The sequence below is a fragment of the Rhyacophila brunnea genome, unplaced genomic scaffold (assembly GCF_057557595.1).
Source record: "Rhyacophila brunnea isolate RB1 unplaced genomic scaffold, BYU_Rbru_1.0 scaffold_8, whole genome shotgun sequence".
Classification (NCBI taxonomy): Eukaryota; Metazoa; Arthropoda; class Insecta; order Trichoptera; family Rhyacophilidae; genus Rhyacophila; species Rhyacophila brunnea.
The window spans coordinates 38,020,804-38,041,358 of NW_028233350.1; the positions used below are offsets into that span (position 1 = coordinate 38,020,804).

The following is a 20,555-nucleotide window of genomic DNA, read 5'->3' on the forward strand; positions in this document are numbered from 1 at the left end:
ATTGCTACTTCAGCCATTCCCATTCGGAAAGCAAGCTCTCTTTGCAAAGTGCCATCTCGCGTTATGTGCACCCCCATGCACTTAAAGCTGTCGACACTCTCGATGTTTTAACAATCGCTAATCAGGGGGAAATCTAAACCAGCGCATGTATTCTATACACAAGACTTCTACAGGCCGCTATCGGCAGCTACTGAGGGTAGTTTTTCATTTTGTTGTATCGAAGTATTAGCACTTATTGTAACAATTACAATAAGTTCGCCGTCTAAACAATCAAAACTGTCAATCTCGCTCTAAAATTTAACACAGCCAAGAGAGGTGCTGTTAAAACATATCACTTATTGTAACAATTAAAACTATCATTGTAATTGTTACAATAAGTGCTAATATGTACTTCGATACAAAAAATTAAAAACTACCCTCGGTAGTGGCCTATAGCAGTCTTGTATAGAATAGATGGGCTGGACAGGTGCTATTGTACAAACGTTGATTTTCTACGCGTTGATATTTTTCAAACCGACGCGAGACGAATGCGAAATCGTCCATACTAAAAATCTTGTGTTTAAAAATTCATAAAGCTTTTTCAATACGTTATCGAAAAATGATCTGTATTCTTTATTTAAAATTCAAAAGTTTGTTTACCTCTGTTCCCGCGACAAGCAATATTTTGTTTATTTATTCATTTTGTTTCAGTTTCAAACGAGTTTTCGTCGTGAGAGGTATTGCGCCGCATTGGCGGGAAAACTGACCTCACTCTGTTTGACATTGTCACCTTATTATTAAAATTAATTATCAATTTCGACACAGACTGATCAACAAGTGATTTCATTCAATAATAAAATTGTTACCTGCTATTAAAAGTGAGTTAGTGCATATGCCACAATAATATATTAATTTTATAGTATTGTTAATGTGTATGGTTTATGATTTAGTGATATTCAAAAGTGTGAATTCAGTGAAATTTCGCATTAATTCCATTATTAATTTATAAATTCTAATAATTTAATACATAAATCGATTAAAACCAGCGTCGATTTTCTTTGACGCAATTGATGCAGTCGATTCGTCAAACGATTTACTTAAAGGGAAACCTCGAACACAGAAAAAGCTCAAACCAATCATACAAATTTTAAATTATACCAAATTTTTAAAAGATGCATATTTATCATAAATTAAGTGGGTATAAAATATTAGCCAATCCTTAATTAAATCCCTACAAATAACATTAAAACGACTGATAAGATAAACACTCTCAATAACGAAATATTAGGTGTTATCACTGTTATCAGTGTTATCAGTTATCACTGTCATTTTCAATAATAATTATTTTTAGTTAAAGGATGTGATTTATTGATTTTATTTTTATCGCGAGGGCCTCAAAATCAATCAGTAAATACAAAATACTTAATGGTAAATGGCATATTCCTCTTCGCCAGGACCTCATGACTGAGGTTCGTGAACTGGATGATTTGGCTGTCAAATAGCCTTCTCAACGAGTTGGCCCCACTCCTCTCGGCATTCTACGACACGCAAGTCTGTGATCACTTAAAGACCCGTGGCACTCAACTATCTGGGGCATCCAATGTTTGCTTTTATATTCCGACGCAGAATGTCCGAAAGACAAGATGTCGCGGATGACACAAACGGGCATTAACGATCCTCAAAATTATTACTGCGCATTCGACAGACACTTGTGGATGTGATAACTCGCAATAACTCGTAGGTAAACTAGATGTTTATCACTAGGTTAAAATTGTGGAGTGTCTGGGTATGAAGAATGTACTTGAAAAGGTGCGATACTCTTTGGTTAAAGCGCCGAGAATCGATACGTAGTAGGCGCTGTAAATGTGGTAGTCAGTGCCACCATCTACATTTTGTTAACCCCGCCCCCCTTCTGTCATTAAGAAACAATAAAAAAATATTATGGGTAATTTTTCAAAATCATTTTTCAGTGTGCACGCCTGGCGCATCGGGACTCCGCGTAAAGTTAAACTGCCACTGTATATCAGGTCACATCATTGGTTACCAAGGGTGTGTTTTGACCCTTTCAAGTCATCGTCTCCAGTCCGGTAAAAATGTTATGATTCCTCGTAGACTACGCGGTTGTGACGCATGCGTTCGCGTTCGTGCGAATTTTCGTTACAGTTCCCGGTGTACAGTTCGTCATGTATATTTTAGCATGGATACATGCTTTTGTCTTGAACTCCCGGGCGGATTCGTTACGAAAAATCTCACAGGCGTAACGAAAAATAAAGTCACAAAAGTAGCGCGGCCGCTCTCCAGTCGGATTGCAAGCGGCGCTTCGGGAATGACGTGTATACCCGCGCCCCGCAATTTATTTTATTTTCTTTCGAATTTGGACAACCAGCGTTCAGAGAATCAGTAGACAAAGCATGTTCCATGTTTAATAATTTTAGCCGTCATGGTTTAAGTATTTTTTAATTCAATTTTACATCCAAATTATATATTGTGGTGGTTCCTTAATACCATGGGGAACATTTTTTTACATAGTTTTTTTAAAATGTTTTTTTTTTTAATTATTGTTTATGCTTTTTATTAAAGTATTAGAAAGTATGTTTCTCATAAAGAAAATTAAATTAAATAAAATAATTATACTAAATTCCTTCCACACAGGACAGAGAAGTGGAAATAACTTAATAATATGACCAGTATTGGTGTATGAACCACTATAAAATATAGTGTAGAATTATGTGAATTTTTTACGACCATATCCGATCCTAATAAGATCATAATATGGGCCTCCACAGAGTGTTTGTATATTAAGTGCATAACGCATATTCTAGCTGATTTTGTGTTGGTAATGAATAAAAAAGAGATTAGACGCAATGATAACTATGAAGAGGATATAAACTAAAATAATAGTTAAAACGGATGTGTGATAGATAAGAATAGCATCCTTTTTATTGAATTTTGTATTCAATTCTAGACTATATGGTAGATAATAATATTATTATAAACAAACAAGTTGTATAATATGACAGATAACATTGAGATAGGTAGGTATTTAAAGAATTTACTAATATGTAAAATTAAGATGAATCAGAATTCAAGTTCCTATAATCAGTAGTCATTCGATTCATAGTGCATCGTAGACGCCATTTCGCCGTCCGCGTGTTCGCAATGATAAAATATATTGCTTTCGATAGCTATGTAGGTGGCGAGGGGTGTTAAGATCCGACATAAATAATGCACACTAAACTTTGTCAAATATACTTATTTGTTTTTATTGAACTAATAATACAAATTGCAGATTAGTATTTAAAAATCAATAATTATACCCTGCCTAGCCAAACCATAATAGTTGAGGTATGCTATGGGCAATCCGATAAAAATAGTGCACACTTTTTTTCAGTCATGGTGTTTTTGTTTCGTTTCGTTCAATACATTCGACTTTGGAAAGGAAAAGGGGCGTAATCCACACAAATCCAATTTTACAGGAGGCATAAAAACGTTTTTGTTATGGTTTTCGATTAAAGTTAAAATACAAAATAGACATAGCATAGATGTCCATGATAATTAATAATTTGCTTTTTATATCCTTTACTGATATTAATATTGTGTTAACACCCCCCCCCCCCCCCCCACTTAAAACTGTCCATACCGTTTTTCTGTGAGCGCCCTTGTATGTTTACATTTGAATTTAAGATTGGCTATCAGTGATAAAAATGCAATGGCGATCCGATCACCAACTATTAACATACACTCACATTTCATATCAGTATCACTATCCCGATAACATTATGTTATGTCAACGCACACATAATTTGGAAAAAAAGTCAGTTCGTAAACAAGCTAACTGAACATAACTGATAATAGTGTTAATTTTATACTCTGAGGTCAGTACGATTTGAATTTCGTTATGGAATCTTTTTTTTCTTCTCAATAATTTGTGTGGTATTGGGTTCAGAATATTTTTTTGGTGTTGTTATCCTATAACTAGGTACCTACTCTCAGGGGCGTACCTACATTGTACAAAAGCCCATGGTGTGGGGGAAAGGAGCACATGGATGTACTTTGACTTTCTTTTTTCTTTCGACCATGTCCGATCCTAATAGGATCATAATATGGGCCTCCACAGACATATCAGACTCATACACAAATTGAAAAACAATACGTGTAGTTGCCAGACCCAGGATTTGAATCTGGGACCCACGACGCTATAGTCCGACGCTTAAGCCGTGCGGCCATCGTGGGAGTATAATTGTACAAACAATTAAAAACATTATTTTTCGCGAAATTTTACGTTTTGCCAGGGGAGTCTTAAAATTTTAAGTTTTCCAACTGAATAATAAATTTTCCTTGTTTCCTCTTCAATTAAGGCTATTCAGCTGAGGCATGGTCTAAAAAGATCGTGACTACGCGACGCGCAGATTGTGCAAACGACGCGTGACAAATAAAACATAATTTGTCATAAAAATTCAACATGCGTCCATTTAATGTTATGTTTATTGTTATATTAATAATAATAATAATAAATTCATTGACATATTTTCTTTTTCGAGTAAATGCGTAACGTTTTTTAGTCATCTTTACACGATTTAAAAATATATTCCTCCGACGCCAACACAAAACAAATTGACGTGCTCCCAGCTCGACTATCGCTCTCCAATTGGCAACGAGTGCGAAATTACGTTCCACCTATTGTTGAATAATAATAAATAAATTATTTGCCGTTCTACTGATGTATGCTTTTAAGAGATTTATAATGGTTTTTTTTACCACGGCTACCTTCATATAACATTGGATTCATCATAAAAAATTTAAACGGGGTCTCCAAACACTTCAAACCAGTCATCAAATTGTTAAATTACACAATAATAGAAAAGAATAGGTAAGTATGTAATTAATATAAGAAGTAATAAATCGAAAGCATGTATTTATTTGGAAAAATAAATTTAGATTGTTCATTTTTTAACGTGAGAGGCCTCAAATTCAGCCAGTGCATGGGGCCTCTACTTCACTAAACGCGCCACCGCGTGTCCTTACGAATTGTCAAATCATTATATTCTTTTTAATGTTGTAAAAATATACTATAGGTACAACATCTCAAACGTAGTGGTGGCTAGTGAGTAGGCACCTACAATAAGAAGTTTCGATGCTTCTAATTTACATGTTAATTGTATAACTGAAGATGTTTTATATTTATGTCGAAACACGTAATAATATTATGTAAACGATTTATTGAAAATTTAACTGGTAGTTAACCGCACGAATCAATAAATGTTTCTATTTATTAACTTACATGGTTTCTACCTATCAAGTTTCGAATTTTTTTTTAATGTTACCACAGAAACAGGATCGAATCAAGCTATGATAACGACGTAGGATATAATTTTTTCTATAATCTAAGGATATAATATAGAATAGAGATAGGTACTTTATCTGTTGGTAAATTTAATATTGGTATAGGTAGATAAGTATGTAGGTACCTGCTTATTTCAATTATATTGGTAAGTACTTATGTATTATTATTGTTTATTGAGAAGCCGCAGGGCTTTTTTTTACTTACCAATGCCAATAGAAACCTTATGATGTAATCACAAAGGTTATATAAAGACATTGATCATAAATAATAATATAATAACGACGACGCAAACGAAGCTCGGACCAATCATTATATGATTTATTTAATATTATAAATACAGATAGCCCACGATGGCGACTAATGCGTCGGCTTATAATGTCGGGGGTCCCAGGTTCGAATCACATGGTCGTCTTAGTATCGAATTTTCATCTAAGTACCTACATAAATGATATCTACAGTGTTCGGAAATTTGCACGTATGTAGTTCGCCGTATCACACACTTTACCGTGAAATATTGTTTCGAAATTATGGTCGTGTATTAAAGACCGTCCAACCTCTTTGGGTCGTATAGTACTGATATAAAATTCATGTCTAAATAAAACACGGTTCTTGTCGGTTTACATTAAGCCAGTGGCAAATAAATTTGGAAAATAACCGATATTATACTGAATTATTTGTTAGGTTACGGTAGGTTAAATTACCTAATGTTTTGAATCTCATAAAATTGGAGACCGTATAGATACCGTATAGACCGATAGAAAGCTCACGGCAAACTATGCTACGGTGTTTTTTTTTTTACGTATAATTTACATGTAACCAAATGATACAGCATTGTGTAACATATAAAATAAATGGTTAGTTAGTATAAGGATGGTGCAAAGTTACTTTGTCAACATGTACGTATAACATTTATATTTTAAATGCATACTAGCTATAATATTTACTACGTATTGGCTAAAACAGATTTTTTGCGTTTGGTGCATGGTTTTTTATTATAGATGAATGACATATTTTTTCATATTATCTGAAAAGCGGGTCGATGGGAGGATATTTTATCACGTTTTTATTAGCTCGTATTCTTGTGTATCCAGTACAAATTTTTTATTGTTTCTCCAAAATTTGTATTGGACGGTTGAAGATTTTTAACTAACTTCCCGACTAGTTAGACATTTGAAACTTTTAGAATATATCAGAACACGACGACAATGCATTCTTTTAATACTTTTGGCCATCTTTAAGCAGAATTGAATTCATTTACAGCAGGGCTCGAAATGCATCGGAGCGCACCGGAGCGCCGTTCCGGTACGTGAAATCGGTAAAATTATCGCTCTGTCTCGTGGAACACATAATTTGACCATCTGAGCTTGATAAAATACACATAAAATTTGATAACTATGTATAATATCTTCAGAAAGTTCCGAGCGCTCCGGTTCGTAAACTTTTCCATTTCGAGCGCTGATTTACAGTTAATTCTGTTTTGTATGTTTCGGAAAAATCGTTAAAAGTAATATTTACTACTCACTATTATTGGTTGCTAAGGGGTCCTAGCAACTAAATTATTAATATATACGTGCGTTACTATGGAAATCTATATGAAATGTCAAAATGACATTTCAGTGTTCTATAATATTTATTCAGTACCTATTTCTATCAAGTACAAAAAAAAGTATTTATTAATACATAGAATTGTCAAGTTTATATGATTCAACAGAAAATTTAAAAATGTGGTTTATAAAAAGTTCTTTTTATCTTGTAATTATTTATAAATTAATACAACATGTGAAACCGTGCAGTGGTAGTAGAAGTAGGTACACATTCTGCATATTATATTAATATGGCGGGCCTGATTGCAGTGTCGCGCCTATAAAAGCGCGTGTGCTAACCCATAGGTACCTAGTTGTCGCCCCCCACAAAAAAGTGGAAATATAAAAGATATCAATGAATAGTTGAAATAATTAGTCAACAACATATTCATATTATTCAAATTTATTTATTTTGACATACCGTGAACATTACAGATTATAAATTTAAGACGTTCACAACATGACATTTAAAAACAAAGAAACAGTGTAAAGAACAATTAAATATATGGAGTACCTATCACAAAAACAGTATGAAAAGTAAAGTAAAAGTTAGAAGAATTATCAACAAAAAAAATATGAATTATAAAGCATGGAAGCACACCGAATGAGCTAAGTGGACCCTATTTTAAGAATTTATAAAACAACGTCCACCTATAATCATCCTCACGTTGGTGGAATATATCAATATCCGAAGCGATTTGGTTGAACAGAGTTATTGCCCTCATAATTGGCATCACCAATGGCAGGTTAGTTCTGCTCCACGGGAGAACAAACAACTGATGCTCCCGATTTCTAAGATAGTTATCTTCTTCTTCGACCATGTCCGATTCTAATAGGATCATATGGGCCTCCACAGAGTGGAGGTTTGTATTAACAAATTTTGTTTTTACGAGAAATACATGTCAGCCACTTGCTCAACCTATTAGGTCCATACTCTGACATACCTATACAAGACGAAATGTTTTTTCCCTTTAAATGTTGTATCCATAGAGGTATTAAATAAAAAGAGGGACAACGAATCGGCTTTCTCATACAACTGAATGAAGCAGGCCAACAATAGCCGACAACTTACGATAAATAGCGACGCGATAAAAAAAAATGCAGGGCATCACGGAGAATTTACTTTGGTCAATAATTATAACGTACCCATATCATATAATGTTAACGTGGAAATTTTGCCACAAATTGATTACCAGCCCGCCTCACCATACTTTTTCACCATACTAGCCTGCTTCACCATACTTTCATATAACCTGCCGCCCCTAGGTTGTATCCAAGTATATGATTCATTTAATTTTCTGACGACCCTTGTTGTATAAAGTATATTATATTTTTGCAGAAATTTTTAATTTATTCTGCTATGGCACTGTTCTATATTAGACTTTAAAAAAAAAATGTTTTTTTCTGACTTTTGCCGCCCCGTGAATGCTTCCGCCTGGGTGTTTCGCACCTCGAACACACGCGTACCTGCCTGGTTGCATACGCGTGATAAACTTTAATCAATTGTATAAAAACTAGGCATGTTTCGCTTACCAAAAAGCTTTAGTTAAGTGTTCATTTTCCGTAATAATTATTTCGCACTATCGAGAGTAAAAAAATCGATTTACACAGAAAATTTAACGAAACATGTAATACGTAGAAACAATCTTTATATAGGTAACTATTTGGAACATTCACACAGTTCGAACAAAAAAAATGTTTCTTCGCATATGCGTTGTTCGTAGGGGAAAGTGTTACCTCGGGGCATTTAAAATAATATTAACATTCTGCACGTGCATGGTGGCCTGCAGTGAGAGATATGTACGTAATACGTGAAGAGAAAATGATTATTTGATTGAATAGAGTACTGCAGTGTTCCCCAATCTTTTTGTTTGACAGAACCTTTGAACCGTTTCGCGGAACCCTTACCTGAATGAAATGGCGAAGGGTGGAGGTACGCTGTTATATATAGTGCACATTAAACTTTGTCAGTCATACGTATTTGTTTTCATTGAAATAAGACTACAATTTACAGATAGTGATGGTTAGTTTAAAATTTCAATTAAGCCCTGCAAAAATCAAGCCATAATAGATAATAGTCAAAAAATACTCGTCTTTCTATAAAATATTTAAAATTATGCAATTAAATCATACATAACTTTGGATATTTTATAGATAGAATAATATTTTTATCTATTATAGTTTGGTTAGGCAGGGCTTAATGAATTTAAAAAAATGAACCAACGTTATGTGTAATATTATGTAAACCAACGAAAACGAATAAGTATTAGTGGACATTTACCAATAAATAAATAGTGTAGCCATACATATAATATGCCCTAATAATTGTAACGTCAGCATATAAGTTTTAAGCGCTTTGACAGAAATAAAATAAACAGTGCGTAGTAGGTGGCGACATTCATTACCAAATCCCTTCATTTTTTGCTGCTACAAAAATTCCGCTCCCAAAGTAAAACCTCCACAGCCAATAATTCATGTCTATTACCAAAATGGTGTTCAGTTTTATTTTTTTCGCATTCTTTTGCGAATCCCTGACAATGCTCATGGGATCTTGGTTTGGGAATCATCGGAATAGACACACATCGGTTCCCACACAGGTGGGTGTGGAAAATGCGGAAGACATTGTTTTATAAGTAGTATAATATTGACTATATTATACTACCAAGCCAATCCTTCGGGGCTTGGTCGCCCCCGTGCAAATGTTATAAATAGCTACCCCTGCGTGACTTTTATTTTACATCACAGAAGCTATTATTTTAGCCCTGGCAGGCAGTGCCGTACCTACCGCGTGTGTATGGAAATAATGCGTGCATTGATAGACGAATGTAAATAGCGAAATAAATACGTCATATCAATTCGCGCAATCGTACTATTCACAAAATAATCAAAATTGTCGCCTGCGGCGCCACACTTATATGCCTACAGGCTATAACAATCAGTGAATATGTTCATATGTAAAATAATATTAGGTACTTATACCCCGTTTACACGTGCATGGCTGTAACAAGAAAATATACCTGTATACATGTTGCATGCATCAATCAAGTTCGGAAGCTTCTGAATTTTCATGCGACAGTTGGGATTTGTTCGATATCTGCGCCTGCGATAGTGGCGAACCTGCCGGCATAAAAACGAATTACACCGCGGAGAGACTCATGTTGAGGTTAACCGATTTTCACGACCTGTCAAATAGTACCATAAAATGATAACATCGCGCCTCGCTCACTCTTGAAGAATAAGATTGGAGAGACAGTCAGGAACAGTAATTATTATTGTCACGATATTTAAAATACACACTATTTCTGCCAGTAGAACTATATGAGGGGTGGCAGCATTGTGTGGAACGGATATACTTTTTTGACCGTTGAAAAGCTTAAAAACTCTCTATAGTGCCATCCTCTGTCGAAGATTGACGGCTAAATAATTGTAGTACACCTTGTATCAGATCATCAACGCAATGGACATTGAGCAATCTCCTTATATCTGCGCCCATGCTGCCTTCTACATTTCCCTGCAGCATGATATATAGTAATACTTCTCATTACGGAAAATATGATCTAAGTATGCCAATTTGATGCTTGATGGTAGCTGTAAGTTTTCTCGGCCTATTATGCCCCATTGGCTCGTCTTGAAACCTCATTATTAGTAATGTCATCGGGTTAGAATATCCTCATTCAGCCTCATCTCAAATGGCTCCAGCTTAGACCCCTAAGACCAGTACACCGGTATGATGTACCCACTTAACACCTGTTTAAATCTAGCTACTAAACAGTTATAACTTTACTACTAGACCAACTTTTTTTACTGTAGGTACCTACCTGTACATGGAATAAATTTATATGAAAATTATAAGAATATAATATGATGGTTTCTTCTCTTATTTGGTCTGGCATATTTTTGTCGACGAAAGTTGGCAACACCAGTGAGGACTGAGGACGCATCAAATATCCTCTAAGGGTGCCCTCGTACCTACCTACCCACTTCTTTCATGACCATAGTATTATGACAAACACGAACGAATACGTAATTCTTACAATTTTCATTCATAATCGAAGCATATTATGGTCCCCCGTTAGGTTGACAGACATTTTTTAAACAAAAACAACTATAGCCCTTTGGGTCATTGCTCTGAATATCATCATCAGCCTGAATCTATCCACTGCTGGATGAAGGCCTCTCCAAGCCGATTTCACTTCTTTCGGTCCAGTGCGTTGCGTTGCCACGTACTTCCGCAGAACTGTATCATTTCATCGATCCAGCGACCTCTAGATCTACTTTGCGGACGTTTTGTACCTCTTGGATACCACTGGATGACTAAATTTGTCCAACGATTGTCCCTTTTCGAACTATGTTCCAGCCCATGTCCATTTGAAGTTTTTAACGAACTCTATTACATCGCAAACCCTTGTCTGTTTCCTTATCCACTCATTCTTCTTTTTGTGCTTTTGCGATATGCCCAGCATGCACCTCTCCATACCACGTTGTGCTACTCTTAAGTTTATGGATCTCTCTTTTACTTAGGGTCCACGTTTCACACGCATATGTGATTACGGGAAGCACACACTGGTTGAACACTTTGCGCTTTAGGCACAGTGGAAGGTCACTTTTGAAGACATTATTCAGGCGGCCAAAAGCACTCCAGCCTAGCTTTACTCTGCGAACAATTTCATCAAAAATATACATCCATCTATAGACACTACTTGTCTTGTTGTCCCAGACAGATGTAGTTTTTCACCTGTTCGAGCTGAGTGTCATTGGTGAGGATCTCTTTTTGGCTCGCAAAGCAGTTGAACATGACTTTCGTCTTTGTTACATTTACTTGCACGTAGTTACCTATATAATAATGGAAAAAAATGATTTTTGAAATCAAATACTGCCATATCCGACCATAGATAAAATACGTAAACCCGACATGGCATGTTGATGACTATTCATCAACATTAGTTCACGGTCTCATAGTCACATAATTATGTTAGCGGAATCAGTGTGAAAGTACATTAACATGGTATTCATGATGTTATCATGACATCACACGACACTTTACAATACATTGTGATTATTTTGGTTGACATCATTATAGTCAATTATTAACTATTCGCGCAATTAGTGTATTTTTCGCGCGAACAACAATACACACATAGGTTAGGTAAATATTCTGTTTCCTCTTTGTAATTCGTTTTTATTGCTATTATTTTTTTATCAATAATTTATAATGTAGGTAAATAAGGACAAACAAAGTAACAACCACAAAATCGTCGTAATTAACTAAGATACCCGTAGCTTAATTGAAAAAGCATACTTACTGGCACGAATCCAGCAGATACAGGTGTCGTATTTTTTTCTACAAAATGATGTTTTCTAGTGTATACCTATATGCATGAGATGTTTTCAAATTATGTACTTAGGTATATTCAATATAAGTTATATATATAATGTTATACTTATTCAGAAATCTTGTGTCTTATTCGTTGAATAAAAAAAATAGTTTTTCAAAAAGATATAATACGAATCTACCTACCTACGTAGAGTTGAGAATAAGGTTTTTAGTAAGTATTTTTTTTAATAAGCAAGTCCAAACTATCTACTGTCAGTTAATCTGTTTTTTTTAAATTTTATCTTTAATCAACAAAGTTACCCAGCCATATTTAAAAAAAATTCAAACTTAAGTATTTTAATCGTTTTCAAGTTAAATTAAATTGCGATGGTTACTTCATCAAACCAAAAGAAAACTATCAATACTTGCAGGCATGGTCCCCACATCCCGAATCGGGCCTCAAGGCTAGGATCTTTGGCGTCCCCCCTACCTATCGCTAAGGTTAAAGGCAGTGTGACGATCTACAGTTGCGTGTTCCAAATGATATTCGACGTAAAATTAAGGGTATTTTTTAGCGATTTTTTGTATGCACTTTTAAGTTATGCACAATTATGGTTGAATATCGAAAATAATCAAAAATTACATCGCGCAACGACATATTATTGTTTTACTACATATTAGTGCAAATTTGTATCTGTGTTTATCTCACATGGCTGGACGATCCGCCACGCCGGGCCCCCATGCTAGAGCCCTGTCAGCCCCCCCCCCCCCCCTTGTGGGGGCCATGCTTGCAGGTATCAAAAGAAAATACGGTACCGGTTTCATGATATTAAGTACCTAGCGTAGGTATCTATCGAGAAAACCTGTTTTCACATTCCTAGTCGGGAGGGAGCTCGAAGCCATACAATTTGTGATATTTTTTTGATTATTCAACATTCATTGTAGGTGTTCTTATAATCTTACCGGCTCAATACGTTACAATACAATACGTTTTACATTGCAAATTAGTATTTTCGTTGTTCCATGTTTAATAATATGGCGGTAAACTAAATTTATGTGCGTTTGCGCAATGGTTTCAACCGGACGTAAATAGTACAAAAATCGATATAATACCGTCGTAACCGGCTAAAACAAGCTACGACAATATAAAATGATTTGCAATAGGCTTTTCATATAAAATGTACAAACAAAGTGCACCCCGAACCTATTTATTTATACCCGAATATATTAAACTGTTATAACACATCTTTATGCTGTATCAAGAAATTTTCTTCGCGGTGTACCTAGGCTACAAAATATAAATTAATGTTTACATTTTGCCGTTGACACTTGACAGGTTAGTTTTTTGAATGTTGGTACATCTTGAATATTTTTTATTGTCAAGTTTGTCAACAACTTTTTGAGACGTCAAACTTTACGCGGGAACAAACATCTTTGTAAAGAAATATCATGTTTTTTTTTATTAAAATTTCAGAATTACAATGAAGAACCCGTGGCTTAAAAATAATTGTGGTTTACTGCAACATTGCCAAACGACTGTCATCTTGGTGTTAAGTTTATTTGTCCTGAAGACTTATTGCGGATCCAGCGGACGGCCTAATATCATTTTTATATTGGCCGATGATTTGGTATGTACTGTCAATATTATGTTTTAACCTTTTAACACTCATCTGTCATCGGTCACCACTAACCTATATATTATTTTGTTTATTTATTTTTCTCGCTGTCGACTTAACTAGACACTTAACACATTATTTGGTTATAGTGTTGATAATAAATTAATGATCTATCTATTAATATTTATTAAACAAATCAATATCAAATAAACACAATTTATTGAGGTTGTTTTGTTCAAAATGAGTTAACAAAGTCATCAAGGGTCAATTCATTTTAATATTAATAGGTTATCTCCAAAATGTGAAAGTAGTAATGTGAAATCAATAATATAATAAACATTTACATTTTTATGTACCTATTCGAAATTTATGTGGTTTAGGTACCAACCATTATAATATTTCATATAAGACAATCTTTTTCTTGTCTTGTACAAGAGAAATCTTGAGGTCAGGAATTACAATAAATACCTACTTAGGTAGGTACATTATTTATTTTGGCATCTGGCACCTGGGCATCTAATTAAATATTAATTCCTGTTAATTAGATTCAAATTCCTATTAAATACTTAAGCGCCCTATGTATCCGCATACTCGAGTCACGAGTTGAAATGGATGAGTCTACAGAGGAGTTATAAAATGAACCATAATTATTTAGATTAACAATCACTTATAATGGTAATTAACTGCATTAAGTACCTAATTAGAATTTTACAAATAAGTGTTCAATGTTACCAACACAATGAATAGCAGTGGCAAAGGGTAGAGGTAGGCTGTTAAGATCCGACATAAATAGTGCACATTAAGCTATAAAGAAAATGTGCCAAAGTATGTGGATAGATTTTCACCATAGGGCATCATTAGAAAAGGGGAAATGGAGCAAGTCTATTCTACCATCACCACGGTTGGTGCCCTGGTTTGTAGAGTCTCCTTTGAAGAGGAACGAGCTTAAGCTAATACTGAGGGACAGGGCACACAATGGGTAAAAGATTTGATGTCCTCATGGGAAGAAGCGAATCGCAGCTCTGCGATGAATGTGATGTTTTAGAGGACATTGTACATATAGCAGTACAATGCCCTAAATATGAATGTCACAGAGTACAGCTGCGAATTACGAATATATATATCGACGAATTGAAAGGTGCCCTGGCGGTGGGAAATTGTAAAGTTCTTTAACAGAATAGGAGTGAGGACCTGATCGGTGAATCACCTTATAGAAGAAAATAAGCGATATGACAGCGAGTCCCAGTCAAAACCTCGGTACAATCACAAAAAAAAAAAAAAAATTCTCAATCATATGTATTTGTTTTCATTGAACTAAGACTACAATGTGCAGGCACTGTTGGTTAGTTTTTAAATTTCAATTAAACCCTGGGTAAACCAAGCCATAATAGATAATAGTCAAAAACTACTCATCTATCTACAAAATATCTAAAATCATGCCATTAAATCATACATCTTTTGGATATTTTATAGATAGAAGAATATTTTTTATACATTATGGTTTGGTTGTCCAGGGCTTAATGAATTTAAAAAAACTAACCAACACCATCTGTAAGTATTCTTAATTCAACGAAAACAATTAATAAGTATAACTGAAAAGTGTCCACTATTATTGTTGGATCGCCCATGGCATGTCAAAACTATTATGATTTGGTTTAGGCAGGGTTTTATTAATAATTAAGCTGTTCCACATCTAGAATACCTATTATTACATTGATCATTCTTGGTTCTTTTGGGTGAACAAATGTTTTGTACTACAATAAAAATTATTTCTCATTTCAGGGTTGGAATGATGTGGGATTCCATGGCTCGAACCAAATCCCTACACCAAATATTGACGCCCTAGCTTATTCCGGTATTATTTTACACAACTACTATGTAAATCCAATTTGCACTCCTTCCAGATCAGCGCTAATGACTGGAAAGTACCCTATTCACACAGGTAATTTGTTGCATTTTAATAACATTCAATTAATATTAAATTTGTCATCACTTTTTTCTTCTATGTCCATATCTGCAGTGCCTCCAAGAATCCTATCGCTTCTCCAGTCTTCTTGTATTTTACCATGTCATAACAGTGTCTTGGAGTTCCGCTGTAGATAGTATTTAATGGTCTTCCTAATCTGACGTTGCATTAAAACCTTAGATGTGACGATAGGCTGTATGGTCTGCTCTCTTATCTTCTCGTTTTTGACAAAAGTCATGCCATCACACACCCAGAATCTGCCGTAAGCTTAGTATAGTGCCATGACGCTACCGTCAGAATCCAAACATTTAACAGGTGACATTTGGTACTGACCGAGTACAGGCATCAAGTTGAATGCTTCTCTAGTCATTTCCATTCTGCCTCTTTTTGCTAATTGTCATCTCTCATGATGTGCACATCCAGTTACCTAAAGTTGTTGACAATCTCTATGTTCTGTCCGTCCCTGATCAAAGAGCAATCTACATCAAGGCATGTGTGCTTCCACAAGACGTCGGTTTGTCATTTACATTATATGTATATACAACAAAAGATGGGCTCTTCCATATCACATGTTCTCTCAAACCTAAGTGGCCTAGGAGCATGATTGGGCGTAAAAAGATTATTGTGCAATTTTTTAATGAACAAACAAGAAAAAATTAAAAAATTAAAAACTGACAAAATTCTTAATAAAAACTAAGGTTTTTACTAGAAAAATGGCATAAAATGCAAAATTGAAAATCTTGACATATTAAGTTTACATTTTTTTCTGATATGAGATTTTGTCATGATCGCAATACATAATATCAATTTGTATTTTTTACCCAAGATTTCATAATTTTTACATGAATTTATAAATATACCACATTAGCGTTAAGCTGATAGAATGTGATAGATTTGACAGAAAATAAGTCACCATCAAAGCTGCTGTGGGAAATAATGTGACAAGAAGAAAGAGTCTACCGGTTGCATACTTATCAATAATTTTTTCACGACTTCATAACAGTGGTGGCCGGTGGTTTTTTTTTTTTTTTCGTTAGGAGTGCACTCAAAATATTTAGTATTCTCATATGGCTTTCTGGGATAAATGAGCGATGCATTAATAACAGATACATTTTAGAAAATTATATAGAGTGTGGTGCACTTGCATTGTGTTTGAATAGCGGCCATTACTCCTTAATACTCATCAATAACAGTATGTATATCAGTGGTGTAGAGATTTATTTTTGAAGTTATGAACAAATTAACCTTTCACTCTGTCTTAACTGAATGTTTTTTGTAGGAATGCAGCATACAGTGTTATATGCTGCGGAGCCTCGTGGTCTTCCACTTTCAGAGAAGATCCTGCCGGAATATCTGAAAGACCTCGGCTACACCAATCATATCGTTGGAAAATGGCATCTCGGTCACTTCAAGAGAGAATACTCGCCACTTTATAGAGGGTAAAATAAGTCATTTCCTGTTATCTAAACCGGTGCTCCGCAACCGGTGTGCCACGAGACGATGCTAAGTGTGCCGCGGTACATTATTTCCAAAAAAAAACACAATTTGTAACAATACTTAATAGCCAAATTTGCATACTTGGCCGGTAATATATTTGAGCACCTGCATGAACTTATTAAAACAATGCAAGGTCAGAATGAAAATATATTGACATGCTCAGATAAATTAGAAGGAGTTAAGACAAGCATCTCTACAAATTTACCAAAGGACCTACCAGACCACCATTGAAAACAAACAATTAATTTTGGATCGCTGCTTGCAAAAGAAATTTCATCATTACTTTCATACAATCAATATGACTGGATTCGACACCCTTTTGCAAGCCGAAAATTCTATAGAAGCGCTTTCCCTATAAATTAGAGAGGAATTGGTTGAATTGAGAAACGACGGGACGCTAAAACTGAACTTCGTTGATTGGCTATTAGTATGTAATTTCTTCAGTCTTGTTTCATTTAAGTACTTTTAATTCCGAGTTTTGTATTCAGTTTTTTGTTAAGATAACGCTCGTTTTCCGGATATGGGCTCAATTATTGTACTGCATAGGATAGGCATCATCATCTTTATTTAGAATATTTAGATGAAAAATTGCGTAGGTGTGTTTTGTGTAGATAATAACGAAACGTCAATGTGATGCCCGCTATAAACAAGATAAGTAATAGCCATCATATTTCAATATGCCGATATACGTTATATTCATTTAGCTATGACTACCAACTCGAGCATACTAAAATCTTTGAGGACTCACCATCAAGTGTACACTCTTTGATGCTAAAACATTGTATTATTTTTTTTAATAGACTGGTCATTTCAGTTTCGACTCACATTTAGGATTCTGGTCGGGACGCCATGATTATTTTGACCACACCTCGGGAGAGCACGGATTCTGGGGACTCGACATGAGACGAGGTAACTAAACGAAGTTTTCAAAAACAATATTAATGATAAGGCTTCATAATAATTATTCTGTTCTGGTGGATGACTTAATTACCTGTCATAGGTCGGTTCGAGACAATGCTAAATGTATGCTTGTCGAGCCCCCCGATTCTCAGGTATTTGTATAAACTTAAGTGAGAAAGCCCACATGAAGTGGCGTGGCGGGTTATTGAATTTGCAAGTAGCTTAGTCATTGCTCAAAGCACACAAAATAATAGACGCTTCCGCATTACCCAAGTATCATTAAAACAAATAAATTTTAAGAAATAGGTATCTAAGAAAATTACCTAACTTTTATTCTGTTGAGATAGAGCATAAATATATATAGTGAAGCTAAAAAAAGGAGCCGTGCATTGCTAGTTTTCATACAAACTGAAGAGTCAGAAAGGTATTCAATGTTTGTTGCATAGAAAAATGTCACTTATGATAAACTGGTACTCGTTTCAGTGATTTTAATTGGGAAACCGCAGAAGGCTCCATCTTCTATGTGGGTGCATCCATCAATTAGTAATATACTGATGCATGTAGTTTCAAATGTTGGAAGGATGTTTCTTAACCTCCCGTATGAAAAAGATGTCATTACGCTACTGTGTCAGCATGTTCCTACTCTGTGATTTGACAGGCCGGCACGGTCAATACCAGAATTAGAAAAGCGACATATACTCAATTGCTATGAAGTCTGTGCGTTTAGACATGGTGACTTTTTGAACTACTCCAAAGTGACATTCATGCTTAGATCCTTCCAACTTTGTTGCAAGCGCCAACAGATGGTTTTTCCAATGTAGAATGTTACGCCAACACTGTGTGCATAGTTCATCATAGCACATGTCGTTAGTTATTGTTTTCATGAAACCGTGTCTAATCATGTCAGCCCTCGTAGTCCAGTGCGTTATGTGCTGGCATTTTATCTGGGGATCTGGGGTTCAATCCCGGTGAGGTTACAATATATTTATGCGATTTTATCAAAGTCTGGTTGTTCATGATTGTTTCACTTCTATTACTAACTACACTACTGTTTCAGTCTACTTTCATTGGGCCTCATGGCCTGTTGTAGTGTTTAAATGAATATATAACATGTATCTATATTAATACCTATGTAGCTATCAGTACATTATTGATCATTATATCTATTTTTAATGTATCAAATTATTCGACCGCAATAATAAATTCCCAGCGACTCATATACCGGCAAACAACTGTTTACCTGTGTCAGCAGATTGATTGGCGATATTAAATACGGTATCGCAATGGAAAAGTAGTCTAATATCCATTCCCATAGTATCATATTATATTATGACTGTAATAATAAATAAAATTCACAGCTACTCGTATTTAAACCGCTGACTCGTTCAATATAATGATGTACTAGAGTATAATGTTTAGGTATTACTTTCGACTGTATAAATTACGAATACTGATTTATCAAAATGTCACTCGAATCTAAGTACCTGGCTCGTAACTATCTCAGTACATAATATGTACTGTCATTGTATTTATACTATCGTACTGACCGTTACGCTGCAAATAAAACTCGCTCCTGCATACATCTTCGACTTCTTCATCATCATCCTCAACACCATAACCCACACATCGAACACCACACCTATTTATAAAAATCAATCCACAAAAACCTCATAATTTGTATCCATACAATGGAAAAATTTTCATATCTTTTCAATAGTAGGAATCCTCATTTTGTATTTATTAAATTATTTAAAATGAAAATTACTATCTTCCTACTGTCTTTTGAACTATAACAAAGTTTACGAGATAGAACGACAATGATTTATGTATATATGCCAACAAAATTGTGTAGACAGAGTCGATGTGTTATAGTTGTGCTGAGTTTGTATGTGATAAGTATCCTAGAGTTGTTGCTCTTTTAAATTGCAGGTATGGACGTGGCATGGGACCTCCACGGTGATTATTCTACGGACGTGTTCACCGATGAAGCAGTGAAGGTGATCAAATCTCACAACGGGTCCCGTCCTTTGTTCCTCTACGTAGCTCACGCTGCCGTCCACTCGGGAAACTCCTACAACCCTCTGCCAGCACCCGACAAGACTGTCGCACAATTTACTAATATTACCAACTATACAAGGAGACGGTTTGCTGGTAAGATATTTTCCCTTGTAAGAAAAATGTTGTGTATGTAGTTTCATGTATTAGTTAAATTTTTCATTAGATTTTTACTATAAGATTTATAATTACTTAATTTTTTGCATTATGATTGAAAAATTGACTATGTTGAGTGTAATATGTAGCGGATACATTCCAAAATACACCAAGGAACTGAAGAAAAGGACAAATTTAGATCCAA

At 35.0% G+C, this 20,555-nt stretch overlaps 1 protein-coding gene across 2 annotated transcripts in view; it reads left to right on the top strand.

Moving 5' to 3' along the window:
- Window positions 1-688: 688 nt before the first annotated feature.
- The window catches only part of LOC147064195 (arylsulfatase J), a 29,175-nt gene continuing 9,308 nt past the window's right edge, over window positions 689-20,555 (top strand). Inside the window, exons 1-6 of one of the 2 annotated variants that reach the window (XM_085959256.1) lie at window positions 689-857; window positions 13,695-13,848; window positions 15,619-15,778; window positions 17,082-17,241; window positions 18,114-18,208; window positions 20,129-20,350. In XM_085959256.1, the coding sequence (XP_085815382.1) occupies window positions 13,702-13,848; window positions 15,619-15,778; window positions 17,082-17,241; window positions 18,114-18,208; window positions 20,129-20,350 (784 nt within the window). In that variant the 5' untranslated portion in view covers window positions 689-857; window positions 13,695-13,701. Of the gene's footprint in view, window positions 858-13,311; window positions 13,557-13,694; window positions 13,849-15,618; window positions 15,779-17,081; window positions 17,242-18,113; window positions 18,209-20,128; window positions 20,351-20,555 lie in introns of those variants that run through there. The other variant, XM_085959257.1, reaches the window with a different exon arrangement.